The following is a 12981-nucleotide window of genomic DNA, read 5'->3' as shown; positions in this document are numbered from 1 at the left end:
AACCTTTGCTGATCTTCCCTTTAACAAAACAACTTTTGGTTCTTTCCACACATGACGTAACAGCTGAACAGCAGGAATGCCCAAGCCAAGCAAGTTAAGTCTAAAACAAAGCATATGCCCTCTAACAAAACCAACTGTTGACTTTCGTATGCTCTCCACATAAGTGAGATGATGATGCCAGTAGTCTCTAAAATGAATCATAGTGCCCTGCTGATATCTTGTAACATTAAGGCAGTATAACAGTATAAATCGAATAGACAATTTACATTTAAAAAAAAGAAGAAAATATGGTAAATTAGAGAGTTTATACAAAATAAATATCTTGGTCCCTTAAGACAAAATGGGAAAATATACTTTAAAAACCACATGAATTTTAACTTGATTTTCTGTCAGATTTTCATTTTATTCCATATAAAAGTCCTGGAAAAAATGAAGAGAAATTCCCAGGAGAGTGACATCCTACCTAAATCCCAGCTGTGCAAACAACTATTTAAATCTTCATTTTAAGAAGTGTGATTCTATGAAAAATTTATGTGCTCAAATATTTATGTACACAGCTACAGTGACTACATTGTTTTTCACCTCTGTTAAGAGCAAATGCTAAAAGTCTCCCATGAGTTCATGAGTCTGCCCACACAGATTTCACTGAACTATCTGGACCTTTGCTTCTGCTGGGTTTGCTTGTACTTCTGCTTTCAGCTTCCTTGTGACATCTGCTAAAGCTTAATCTTGCCTCTTTACAATCTCAATGGAAAAAAAAAGATTAAATAAAGTACCTGTTTTTCTCCAATTTAGGGCATCATTGTTACATGTCTTCTGTCTCTAAATCCACTTGTTACACAGGAACAGGAAACAGCAATTTTTTAAAATTAATCCATCACTAATTTTTTAGGTGAAAATAACTTTTTATGTTGACAGATCCATTTATTTCACCCTTTTCCCATACTAGCAAAAGCAGCACTTAGTTCAGACAATCACGTCAGAAACAGAGATCAGTACTAAGACAGTGCTGTCAGAACGAAGAACAAGTTTCCCTAAGATTCACAGCATGCTCCCTATTATAGTACCATTCTGTAGACTGAGTACTTCATCAGAGATTATAGAGACCAACAGCAGCTTCAAAGATTCAAATCAAGCACCACTAATCCATGGAGCTTTGCCAGCTGCATGGTCACCAACACAGCACCATCCTAACACTGCTACCAATGGTGAAACTTTGCTGCTGTGAAACTTGGGGCTGCAGTGAACATTTCAGAAAGGAGCACAGCAGTTGGGTAATGCTTTGCTCAGAGCAAACCCTCAACACCTCTCATAGGTGAAGGGAGGTAAGCAGAAGGGAAAAAAGCTTGCTTGCTGAGAATCCCATGCAGGGACAGCTAAGCTTCAAGTAGTGCTGCCCGGGAAGAACCTAATGGCACTTTCTTGGTCAACATTAATTTCTCTCTCTGTAGCCAAAATATGAAATTAATTCAAAACAATCACCTCTAGATTTACCCAGTGCCTGCAACATGTGTTTTCCTGGCTATACGTAATCATATTCTAAATACATGTTTTTTTCTTTATATTGACATTTCATTCTCTCTCTACATACATACAGTGTATGAGAACTTTCTCATTTCCAGAATTTTCAATTGTACGTCAGTTGATCTAAATACTGCTCATTTACTTAAAGGTGTTTCTCACTAATCATATCCATTAGCTACATAAGAACTACTCTTTTTTTTCCCCCCATTAAACTTCCTTTCTCTTTGTACTGATAAACAAATCACTTATATTTCATAGAATTCTACCAGTGCAGATAACTAAGGTAAAAATACCATTTAGACCAGTCTCAAAATTAGAAGCAAATCCTTTACTTCTCGAAAAGGAGGGAGACATGCTTACTTTCTCCACGCTGCATATTGCAGAGCTTTGGTATCAAAGTACATTAAGTTACTGGGAAGAAGATGTGGCTGCAGTAAACTGGATTTATACAGAAGACAAATTCATTTTTCTGTACCAGATGATTTACAGCTGTTTATGTCTAGGCATTTACACTACTGTACTGCCTTTTCTGTCTGCAAAAATACTTGAACATCTTTGTCACAGAATGCTCCTAGGCAAATGACCAGGTCAGTTTTCTTTGTGTCTGTGTTGAGTCTCCATATTTTGTTCTCAATTAAGCTCAGAAACAGAGCCCAGGACTGCAAGCATGTGAGTGTCTGCTCAGTTACGGAATAGGAGAACTGAACTCATGCAGCTCACATTAAAGTTTTGGTTGCTGTTCAGTGGTCTGAATTCTTTAGCCTGCTCTCAGTCTACTTTTCTAACACAGAGAAACAGTAACACATAGAGAATAGTCTTTATGTCCTTTTCAGTACTGTTAGTGTAACTCTTCTGATTATCTCAGCCTATCAGTCACAAGGCAGCCTCTCACAGAAGTGTGATGGCACTTTAAAAAAAAAAAAAAGAAAAAAAAGGAAAAAAAGTTGAAAGCTGATTTCACACCTCTGATTGTTAAGTATTTTCTCAAGCAAATAAAGCTTCTCAATTTAGAACAAAAATAAGTAAAACTAACTCTTCATTAACAGTTCAAATTGCCAGGTACATTTAGTCACAGCTCTCCTTTTCATACTGCTGCTGAATGGCTTTATCAAAATTCATTTCTGATTATTTCTCTCTCATCTTTCTCTCTCAATTCTTCATAGATTGCAGCTATGAAGAAGCCCTTCTGTGATGACATCTTTGCACCTGACTGAAAGGCAGCCATTGGCTGGCTGGCACTTTGCCACCGATGCTCAGAAGATGAGTACAAATGAATAAAGAACAAAATGTAGTTCTTTTTAACTTAACGATTTCGGTCATCTCAATCATGGTAATCTACATATTCAACTCTGCCTGCTTTCACTTAACATAATTTCACATAAACGAGACAAAAAGTCATTACTGGCTCATTTTGAATGCAGTGGCTTTGGACTCACGTAACTTCCTCTGACATACCTTCATTTCTTTAACAGGAACCAGCACATTTTGAACTGTACAAGTGGTTACATCATATTCACTGTAACAATTAATCTCCCTTGATGTTTTTTGTTGTATTTTCACATGCTGGTTGGTTTTTGAACAGTTTAACTCATTTCATTAAAAACAACTGATAAATCAATCCAATAAGTCAGCTGTGACAGGGGCCTGGTTGTGAAGGCCATTTTATTAGTACAGCTGCCTTATGTTCCTCATTCCTGCTTGAGTTTCTCTTGCTGTCAAACAAAAAGTTAACTAACATGGAAGCATAACTGCCGTGCACCTGGGCTGCATGTGCACTTTTGGTAGGCCCTGAATCTCTAATTTTCTCGCTCCCATTTGGAAATGTTTTCTATCCCTTACTAAAAATAGAATAATTAAAACAAACAGTGGAAAGTGGCAATTAACTCAGACAATCAATGGTTTTCTGAGTGGGATTCAGCTGTCCCCTAATTTAATATTTTTTCTCTTGTAATGAACATCACAGGGAGAAGTTCTACATGCTTTTCAATATTCCTCCAGGATAAACAGGGCAGGAAAAAGCATTTGTGAACATTCAAAGATACAAAGAACAACACATTCTTATAATAGATTAAATAGCCTTAGCTAATGTAAAATGTTGCGAGGAACATGGATGGTAAAAGCTGCAAAATTCTATGAAATACTATGAACACAAAGCTCTATTTTGTGTCCTATTAGCATACACTTTAATTCTCATCCCTTGAGTACATATACACTAAGAATAAGAAATAAGTCAGTGCTAATGCACTGCAGCCTACTGTGTAGCTGGAATGATTCAAATGAATTTCATTTTGTTATTCCTGCCCTACTAATAATTGTATATTTGATGGTAAGATGGCTTGGAAAAACAGATAATTTTTTTCCTGCAGATCTTTCCTTGTTTGCCCTTCACTTTGAACTTAATCTGTAAGGACATCAACACTGTGGAGGAGGGAGAAGTTGGGAGAGAAAACTAACTAAATAAATAAGGCTCCAAAAAATTTAAACCAAAATCTAAGAATCTTTAAGGTAATTCATCTCTCAGTGTATCAAGGAAATCAAGGAAAAATCCCACTGCCTTCCTGACAACATGACACATCTTCATTGGAAAAAAAATGGGCTGGATTCAAAGGCAGTCTAAATGAAGTTGAGGATTCCCCTTCTAAAGAACTTCTCAACTATCTTTTGCACAACAGGATGCCGGGGAGCATGCTGAGCAGAGTGTGATATAACAGGTTAGGAAGCACTGCAGCCTATTAGAACAGACATTTGCATTGCTCTGGATAATCTATTACACTGCACTATTTGTATATAATTTGCATTGCTTCAAAAAGGCTCCTCTAGGGAAATGTTTTTGTCTTAATTTAAGAGTGCGCTTTGCCACATCAGATAGGAAGGCCATTTGTGGTTTGATGCATTAGGTTGAAAAGACTACTATGATTTTCTAGTAAAAAAATATACTATTTGAGGTTTATACTGAATACATTAAGGTAGAAAGCCAGTATGGATAAAATAAGAAACAGCTGGAAAATGAAGACAAGAAACAGTATTATAAAGAGAAACCGCAATGTTTCTCTTTTAAGAAGGACAGCAGCAACTGCCATAAATCCTATGCAAGTGGTTAACATACATTCCACTGCAAGCCCAGATGCGAAGTAGATGTTAAAGTGTCAAAAACCAACATACAGTAAATTTTCGCAATGCTTCTTGAACAAGCACAACTGGTCATCTAACAAGAATGTTCTTCCAGAAGAGGAGAGAAAACAGCACTGAAAGTGGAAGTATTGATTACTACACAACAGAAGATGCAATGAGGCAGCCAGGACAGCATTCAGAACTGACCCCATGCCCTGCATGGCTGGAGCGCCATACACTGCGCTCTGCACGAGGACACACAGGTCAGACACACCATGCTGGGGCAGAAAGCTCCTAGCACAACCCTCACAAATCTCAGCCATTTTGATTCCAGCTGCTCATCTATATCCAAGTGTCAAGAGGCAATTTAGCTGAGGGCACATTTCCAGAGCTGGGGAGAAAATGTGAATTTACAGATCCTCTATGGATTTCAAGGCATCATGAGGTTATTTCATAAATATCCAAGAACAATTCTATGATTCTATGATTTTATGATCATTTGTTCAATGGGGAGAAACGTAGCAGTTATTGACAAGGACAGGGACCCTTTGTACAGTCTTTGTTCAAGATATATATTTGGCAGTGATGGATCTGCTAACATTCTCATATCAACAGAACTCTCTGTAGATGAATTAAAAGATATCCATTACAGCAAAATGGAGATGAACAGTGTATGCTATTGACAACTTGGCAATTTAAAAAAGGAGGAATAACCACGCAGTGTCTTAGAGGCAACTTACCCCAAATACCTCCTTTTGTCTGAGCAAAATTTTGTGTTCACAAATCAAATGCATACACGATTTTCAGACAGTACTTCTACTAACAATAAATGACAGAAATGACATGCAGAAAGTAGAGCAGTTTCAATTGCGTGCAAAAATACACACATTTACAATTTCCAAAGGATAACTGGTTCTACTAGAAATTTTACAGGACAGTGGCTTGTAATTTAGCCTTCAGCAACTGCAGTCCTTTCAAAAGCTAATACACACGCGTTCTAAAGTATATATTACCAACACAGAAGGGGAGATTCAATTGAGATGAGCACTCACCTCATAATTGGCTATTTCTTCTCTATCCAGGGGTCGGGTCACAGAGACATCCCCACTGATCTCATTGATTCTAAAAATTCCTTTCGGGTCTTGATCTACTCCCTTACCAGAGAGTTGGAACTTTGCTCCCTCTGTCCCTTCTCTGCTGATGACCTGCATGACAGAAAACAAGAAGTTAGAGCCCATGTTACAAATGCTTTTAAAGCCATGTAAGGGATTTCAATTATCACAACACTGAGATATGTTCCCTGTCAATAATATGAAAACACAAAATATGGTTACAGTCATTTGGAAAACACTCTGTAACTCTTTTGTTAAGCCATGGAAAAGCTAATCACAGAAAAGCCCTCAGCCTGTTGCTGTCCTATCTTTACTGTCTTTCATTTCACCACTTAAACTTTCTGTTATTTAATGCTACTGTATTCACTCCATTACAAACATGTGACATTTTATTTCTTTTTCTATTTTCAGTTACATTAATAAAAGAACTGAAAAGAAATCCTATGAGAAAAATAAAAATAAAAATAAAAATTAGACATTCCCTCAAGTGACATAAGGAAGACATATTTCACAACAACCTTTATGTTATTTTCCAATCAATCATCCCTTTTTATTAGCAATCCTCATCATCACAGCAGCTGACTTTGGGGATGCTGTTCTTTCAATGATTCCCTTCTACACACTTCCTTTCTCAGGATTTTAAACCAAGGAAAAACCTCACAAAAACTTCTGGTCATCCTGCCCAGAATCTGCTCAGTCACACAGATGGAGTTCCTCCACCTTCCAAACTTCTGGATACGCATATACACACGTGAGTGCATGTAAGCTGCTGGCTACTATCACTACCTTGTTTCCCAAAGAGAAAAAATCCCTAAAAATCCAGTTTCAAGGCTGTCTTACATTACTGACAGTAGCATATGTAAACTTGCAGAGCTACATGATGTATCTTATAAACTACGTGCTTTGCAAATTTGTATTTGCACACCAGAATCTAGGAGGATTATAAACTAATCTTGCCCTTTAAGGCTGACAATCTTGCCAAGCCATTCTTTTCCACTGCTGTTTCACGTTCTTTTGTTTCTAGCAATTTTATATCCTTAATGTTTCTGCAGAAATCTTAAGTCAAATATTTATATGCTATTCCGAATCACGGCTCAGGAACAGAAAGGAGCAAACAGCATGAGGAGTCTGGGCCCGTTCCCATTTTGAGATAATAAATATGCAGAGTGTTTAATAACATCCCTGAGGAAAAACATGTTTGTTGCCCTATTGCTATGGGTTCAGCAGTGCTGGTTGGTATATTATTGGGCAGCGAGATTTTGACTAAACTCTATAATCATTATTCCTTCACTTTAATTGAGAAAAAATAGCCACAAGTTATGAAATGAGAAATCAGCATTTTCAGAGAGAAAGTTTTAATTCTTAAATCCTTTGGGATAGGAAGACATTTCAAAGCAAAAACCTGTTTCACCTTCTTTTCTCCTTCCTCCTCCCAGTCAGAAACACTAATGATGAAGTTTTCTTCCCATGTACTTCTCAGTGTGCCAAGACAAAACACAGAGGCAGGTGACAGAAGGGCAAACTAATGTTGTGCTTCAGGTTTTGTGATGAAACTTAAACTTAATGGCTGCTACCAAAAAGCTACCGGCTGTTCAGTTCCTGCTTTGACCAGTCTCTGTTGTTTGTTTGTTACATCAAGCTTAAAAAGACATTTTCTTTTTTCTTTAACAAATCAGTGCCATGGCCATCGCTCACCTTTCAAGGGAAAAGAATTGCTCATCCCCTGTCCTGATTTTTGAGCCTTATTGCAAGACAAGTGCTCCTTCCCATGCAATATCAGAGCGATGTGAAAGGCACCAGCACAGCCACAGGCCAGCACACAAATCTAATTTGGAGTTGTCTGCACAACAGTCCTATCCAGCACAGCTGTCAAACATTTCCTAACTGTTTATAACACGTTGAAGACATAGCGTAGGCAGAAGGGTTCAGTCACAACAAACCACAGAAAGGAAGCAGAACAAACCATGGGCCTTATTTATATGCTGCAAGGAAATTTATTGAACAAATCCCTGATAATCACATACAGATCCTTCTTCATAGTAGAAAGTGATAATAATGGTAGTAAGAAGATACCCTGCAAACATGACTGCAGGAAAAAATATTGCTTTGACTCCAAGTCTGACAAAGATTTAACCTTGAATTTGATGGCACGGCATCCCTGTTTGGTACCTGAACTGTTTGTAATCCTTGAAGATGCAACGAATCACAACTTCAACTGTAACCATTCCTCAGTATATAATATACAAGAACAGTTGAGTTATCAGAAGGTAAGAAAGGTACAGGTGTTTTAATCTTCTCCTAAATAACTGTATGTGCCTGCTGAGCCTTCTCAAAGCCTTGGAAAGCAGGCATGTTCATGGAGCAGGTACGTGCAGACACTTCTCTCCTACCTATTTAGTCATTTAGGCTACTATGGCACAGCAACTCATGCTTGATGTAGTAATAAGAAATTCAGGTTAGAGATGCTCCATATACCACTGCATCATTTGCTCAAGAGCAACGATGGCAATACAGAAAGTACTCTCGATGAAGTATGATTTTTTACAAATGCATAATTAGCCACAAGAGGGAGCTACATACTCCCAGGAACGTAAAGAAGAATCTTAACATCTCCTAATTAAGAAGCTTCTATAATGGCTGCATAGTTCAAAGAAAGTGCATTTCCCAGTTCACAACAGTGCAGTACAATGAGGAGTTTAATAAAAATCTGGTTTAATTTGCCATACGGTTTGCTGCTTCCACAAGAGCAAAGAAGAAAGAAAAGGAGAGTTGTCTGACATCTCTGGTAAGACTGCTATTATGAATATTGTCTAAAACACAACACTGTTTCATATGAGAATTTCCTTGGTTACAGTCTATTATACACAGCAATGCTCTCCCAGTTTACAAGCCGAAGAACAAACAAACAAGGCCAGATTATTTCAGCTGGAATGTTTCCTTTGGGACACTGGTTTTCAATTTCTCCAGTTGCTGCTCCTACAGTCCAGACAGAAACACTTATTTCCCAAAATTTGTTCACAGCTTTAGGAACTCCAGAGCAGGTTCTAACACTGGAAACGTCTGCACCATATAACAGTGACTATCTGTTGTCTACAAAGCTGCTTCATTTGAGGTTGGTGAGCTGCCCCACTGTTAGAAACATTCAGAGTCAGCCCAGCTGGGGCTTTGAGCAGCACACTCTAGTGGCCAGGGTTAGGGACAAGCTGGTCTTCAAAGTTCCCTTCCAATCCAACCCAACATGGGCAGATGGAAGAAGCACAACAGATGCTGGTTGAGCATCCCACAGCAATGTAGACTTATAAAGGCTATTTCCTCCCCCAGGACTCATAGGACAGTGTAGATTCAAACATGGTTCACTCCCTCAGCTCAACAGGAATTACCAGCATCTTCCAACTCAATAGGAATCCCACTCCCAAGAGAACAAACACAGTGGAAATGGAAGGGATCGATGTCAGAACCACATATATAGCACCCAAGACAAAACGGCATTCAGTTACTATTATTATTAATGCTATTTCCATAAAGGCAAAGAGTGTGGGCTTCTGCCCATCTAAGAGACTCTTTCAAGAAAACAGAAGGGTGCTCAGCTGACAGAATCTGCCTTTTGCTGAACCATAGCTGTAACATATTTACCAAGTGCTGTTTTTCTGCTGACATTATGTCTCCCCTCCAGCTAAACTCATTCCAACATCGTGATCTCTCTTTTGTTACAGGTTTACCACAAAAGTAAACCCGTGTTCTCAAGAGAAGAGAAATAGAAGCAGAAAAAGCACAATGCCCCCAGAGAGAGACTGCCGTTCGGCAGCCATAACAAATCTGTGCCTAACAGCACCATCCATGGTCAACAGTCTCACTGTTTGCTTCAGTCACTTCTGTGATTTCTTTGTGCTTGGCACTATCCAAATCAACACAAATGCAAAATACTCTTGTCCTTATTCAAAAGCCCAAACCAACACCCAGTTCTTCATTACCATCAGACAAACATACAGTACTTGTGGTTATAAAGTAATCCATTTAAATTTGCTGGGTTCAATATATGGGTGATGATAAGGAACTTCCAGGTGATTTACTGAGAAAAAATAAAGGTAACAGGAGTTCTAAAATTCTTCCACATGACTGTGTCCTTTGTTCATGGTAACCAGGAATAAAACAAATGAACTATATGCAACATTATGTGTTTTATGCAACATTTTCTTTCTATTCAAAAGCAAGCCTTGCTGGCAGGTCCATTAAAACTTCCTTTCATAATCACCAACCTTAAAAAATAATTATTAACTTAAATACATCTGCACAAAGGCTCCTTCAATACATTCTCCATAACACAGGCTAAATTGATATTGTTGAAATAATATTTGCAAACTCAAATGTACAAACAGAAAAGTCATCAGCAATGAAAGACACTCATGTAATTAAGTAACAGAGGTAGTATCACAGTTCAGAATTTGAAAATAGTTCCAGATCAGTTATCAAACCTCACTTTATGTACAAGGACAGATTTTCAAAGCTGTATAGATCTCCTAGACCACATGATGTAACCCCAGTGATTAAATGCATATCAGTCAATTACTCATTGCTCGTTGACAGACCTAGTAAGAATGTATACATTGCCCAAAGAACACAAAAGGTATATGCATGGAAGATAAAAGGCTTGATTTAACTCATCAAAGAAAGCCATAAATCAGTTATTTTAACCTTAAAATCCTATGTCAGATCTCCAAGACACAGTTTAAGCTGTAAGAAATACATAACCAAAACACATTTGGATTTTTGTGCACAAATGTCTACTGAGCAAACCCACTTAACCAAGATCAGCTGGTACTTATTTGCATTTTTTTGCATTGTTTTTTTTACAGCTTTTAGAAACTACAGAAAAACATTCCTCACACAAGACCACTCATATGATCATTGTACCGAGATGTTTGCAAACTGAAGCTTTTTTAACAGCAATGTAGAATTGTTGAGGTATTGATTGCTAGGCGAAGAAGTACCTTGAACAGGGAAGATTTTACACCAAGTGACACAGATATAATGTGGGAATAAAAGAACCAGGAGCTGAAATTAAAACAAATTACGAAAATGAAAAATCACACACTATTATTAGCAAGTTCAGAAGATGGGATTTTTTATAAACTTCATGGTGGAGAATTACAGAATCACCAAGGTTGGAAAAGACCTTCAAGATCTTCCAGCCCAACCATCCACCTAATATTTATAATATTATGAAATATTATAGGATGTGCCAAATTAAGGAACAATGTTGTTAAAATTAAAGTACATGACATTGACATATTTCTGATGCGTGTTTGCAGGACTGATGGTGGGCTGCAGACTGCACAACTGTTGCTTGCTTGAAGCAATCCAAAGATTACGTCAAATAGCATATTTAGAACTTCAGGTATGTGAAGAAAATAGAACTTGTAGCCCTCGTGATGCAGATGTTTAACCATTTCTGGCTGTGCTTTGGGAAGAACTTGCAATCCTTCTATCATTTCATTACAGCAGCACAAATGCAAGGTTTTAGTCACTATAACAAAAACAATTCTGAATCTGAAGTTTGCCAAGTTTAACAAATTCCATAGACAGATTTGTCAACATAATGGTTTAATGTATGAAAATGCCATGGTATATCAGCAACTGGTGAAGTGCTTTCACCAGCAGCGCTCATTTTTAGAGCTCTTTTTGGAATAATCAACACAAACAGGACATTTCACATTCATCCAAAATATACCATCTCAACAGAATGGCTTTTGATTGTAATTATGCGCAGACTTCTCAAAGTTCAGCTCAGTTTTGCATAAGATGCACAGGTGCCCAAATGGAACATAATTACCGTATGTATGTGGAAGCCTGAGCACCCGTGGGCCCCTCCTGTTTGAGGTTCACTGATGTACAGATGTAACATTTCCCTCAAAGAACCCTGCAATGAGGTCTGCAGGCCTCATCCACCAAACCTGAGAATCTGACCAATACAAACAGCTGCCACCAAGCATTTGCTTTTAGGTAGAATTTCCATGAACACATACAGATGAGTGTTGTTTGTGGGAGGCAATTCTTCAGCTTTCCTTTGCTGATTTATAAAGAGAAAGAGATGCATTACAAATACTTTTCACTTTTCCTCAGAAGTAGATAATTTCAGATAGGTATCTGCAGACTGAGGAATCAGCACACAACAGTCTCCTTCTACTGACAGCGTGAAATTTATAAACATGGGTTTTCATAATCTCAGAACAGAATCATCTGAAAGTACTGCATGTCACAGAAGCCCTGGATTTTCAGCTGGCTGATTTGACCTATCAGCAGCAATTTAATCATCATATTTTAATTGCTACTTAGGTCACTAACTTGCAACAAATCCTCTTATTTGAAGGAATTCGAGGTGCATCAGCTTTTGAATGACAACCTGCTGAAGTAGATACACGGTTATAGTTAGTTGTTAGGAAAGATCTGACTGTGACTGATGAAAATGTATGAGAAAAATCTCAAAAGGTGGTCTTTAAAAATGCAAAAGAATTATTTGGATTGCAGAGGTGCTGGATAGCAAACCTATCATCAGAGATAGTATTTGATGTTTTCTAATTGCAGAAATTAAGGACAAGGAACAGAATATGTAACACTTAATCAACACACATGGAGCAAAGTCTCTGAGGAGTAAGAGAAAAATAGAAGAATAGAAACAACTTACAGCATCTTCTTCCAGGTATTTCATTGTTACCTGTTCCCAATGAGATCAAAGACTTGATTTGTTACTCAACGCTACTTTTGCAGCACCCAGAAAACTAGAAGGCACCCTGGTCTAGCACTGGGCTGAAAGCAGCACAGCAGCATCTCAGCTGTACTGGGCCCAGCCTAAAACAAGCTGCAGAAAAGGTCTGGAGACTTGCCCTGAGCTCCACGGGGGAATATTTAAAAGAAAGGACTAAAAGTAATACTAAGAAAAAAAAAAAAAAAAAAGGAGGTTGTGAGAATGATTCACTCAAAAATAGTCTTCAACATTAAGATTCACTTTAATTTGAAGAAATTTGTTGTAAGATTGTGTCTAATTTTGTTTGGCTTTAACTTGTAAGCTGTCAAGTCTAGGCTTCTAAGAATGCTGCAGTTAAGATGAACACAGAGGAGTAAGTATTGTATCAGAAACATTAAATTCCTTGACTGAAGGTACTAACAAAATGATATTATGAGTAAGCTTTTTTTTTTTTTTTCTCCCTGTTTGGCTCCCTTATAGGAAGTCAGTGTA

The 12981-nt window shown here is 37.8% G+C and overlaps 1 protein-coding gene across 1 annotated transcript in view; it reads right to left on the bottom strand.

The window, feature by feature from the left end:
* Positions 1 to 12981, bottom strand: part of CDH13 (cadherin 13) — a 434526-nt gene that overhangs the window by 222110 nt on the left and 199435 nt on the right. Inside the window, exon 5 of the mRNA XM_042821675.1 lies at positions 5688 to 5840. Coding sequence (XP_042677609.1) covers positions 5688 to 5840 — 153 coding nt within the window. The remainder of the gene's footprint in view (positions 1 to 5687; positions 5841 to 12981) is intronic.

This window comes from Centrocercus urophasianus, unplaced genomic scaffold, assembly GCF_019232065.1.
Source record: "Centrocercus urophasianus isolate 14NV4802_14NV808 unplaced genomic scaffold, USGS_Curo_1.0 seq_2, whole genome shotgun sequence".
In the NCBI taxonomy this organism is placed as follows: domain Eukaryota; kingdom Metazoa; phylum Chordata; class Aves; order Galliformes; family Phasianidae; genus Centrocercus; species Centrocercus urophasianus.
Note: the sequence above shows the minus strand (reverse complement) of the source record. Positions and strands in the feature narration are given on the sequence as shown.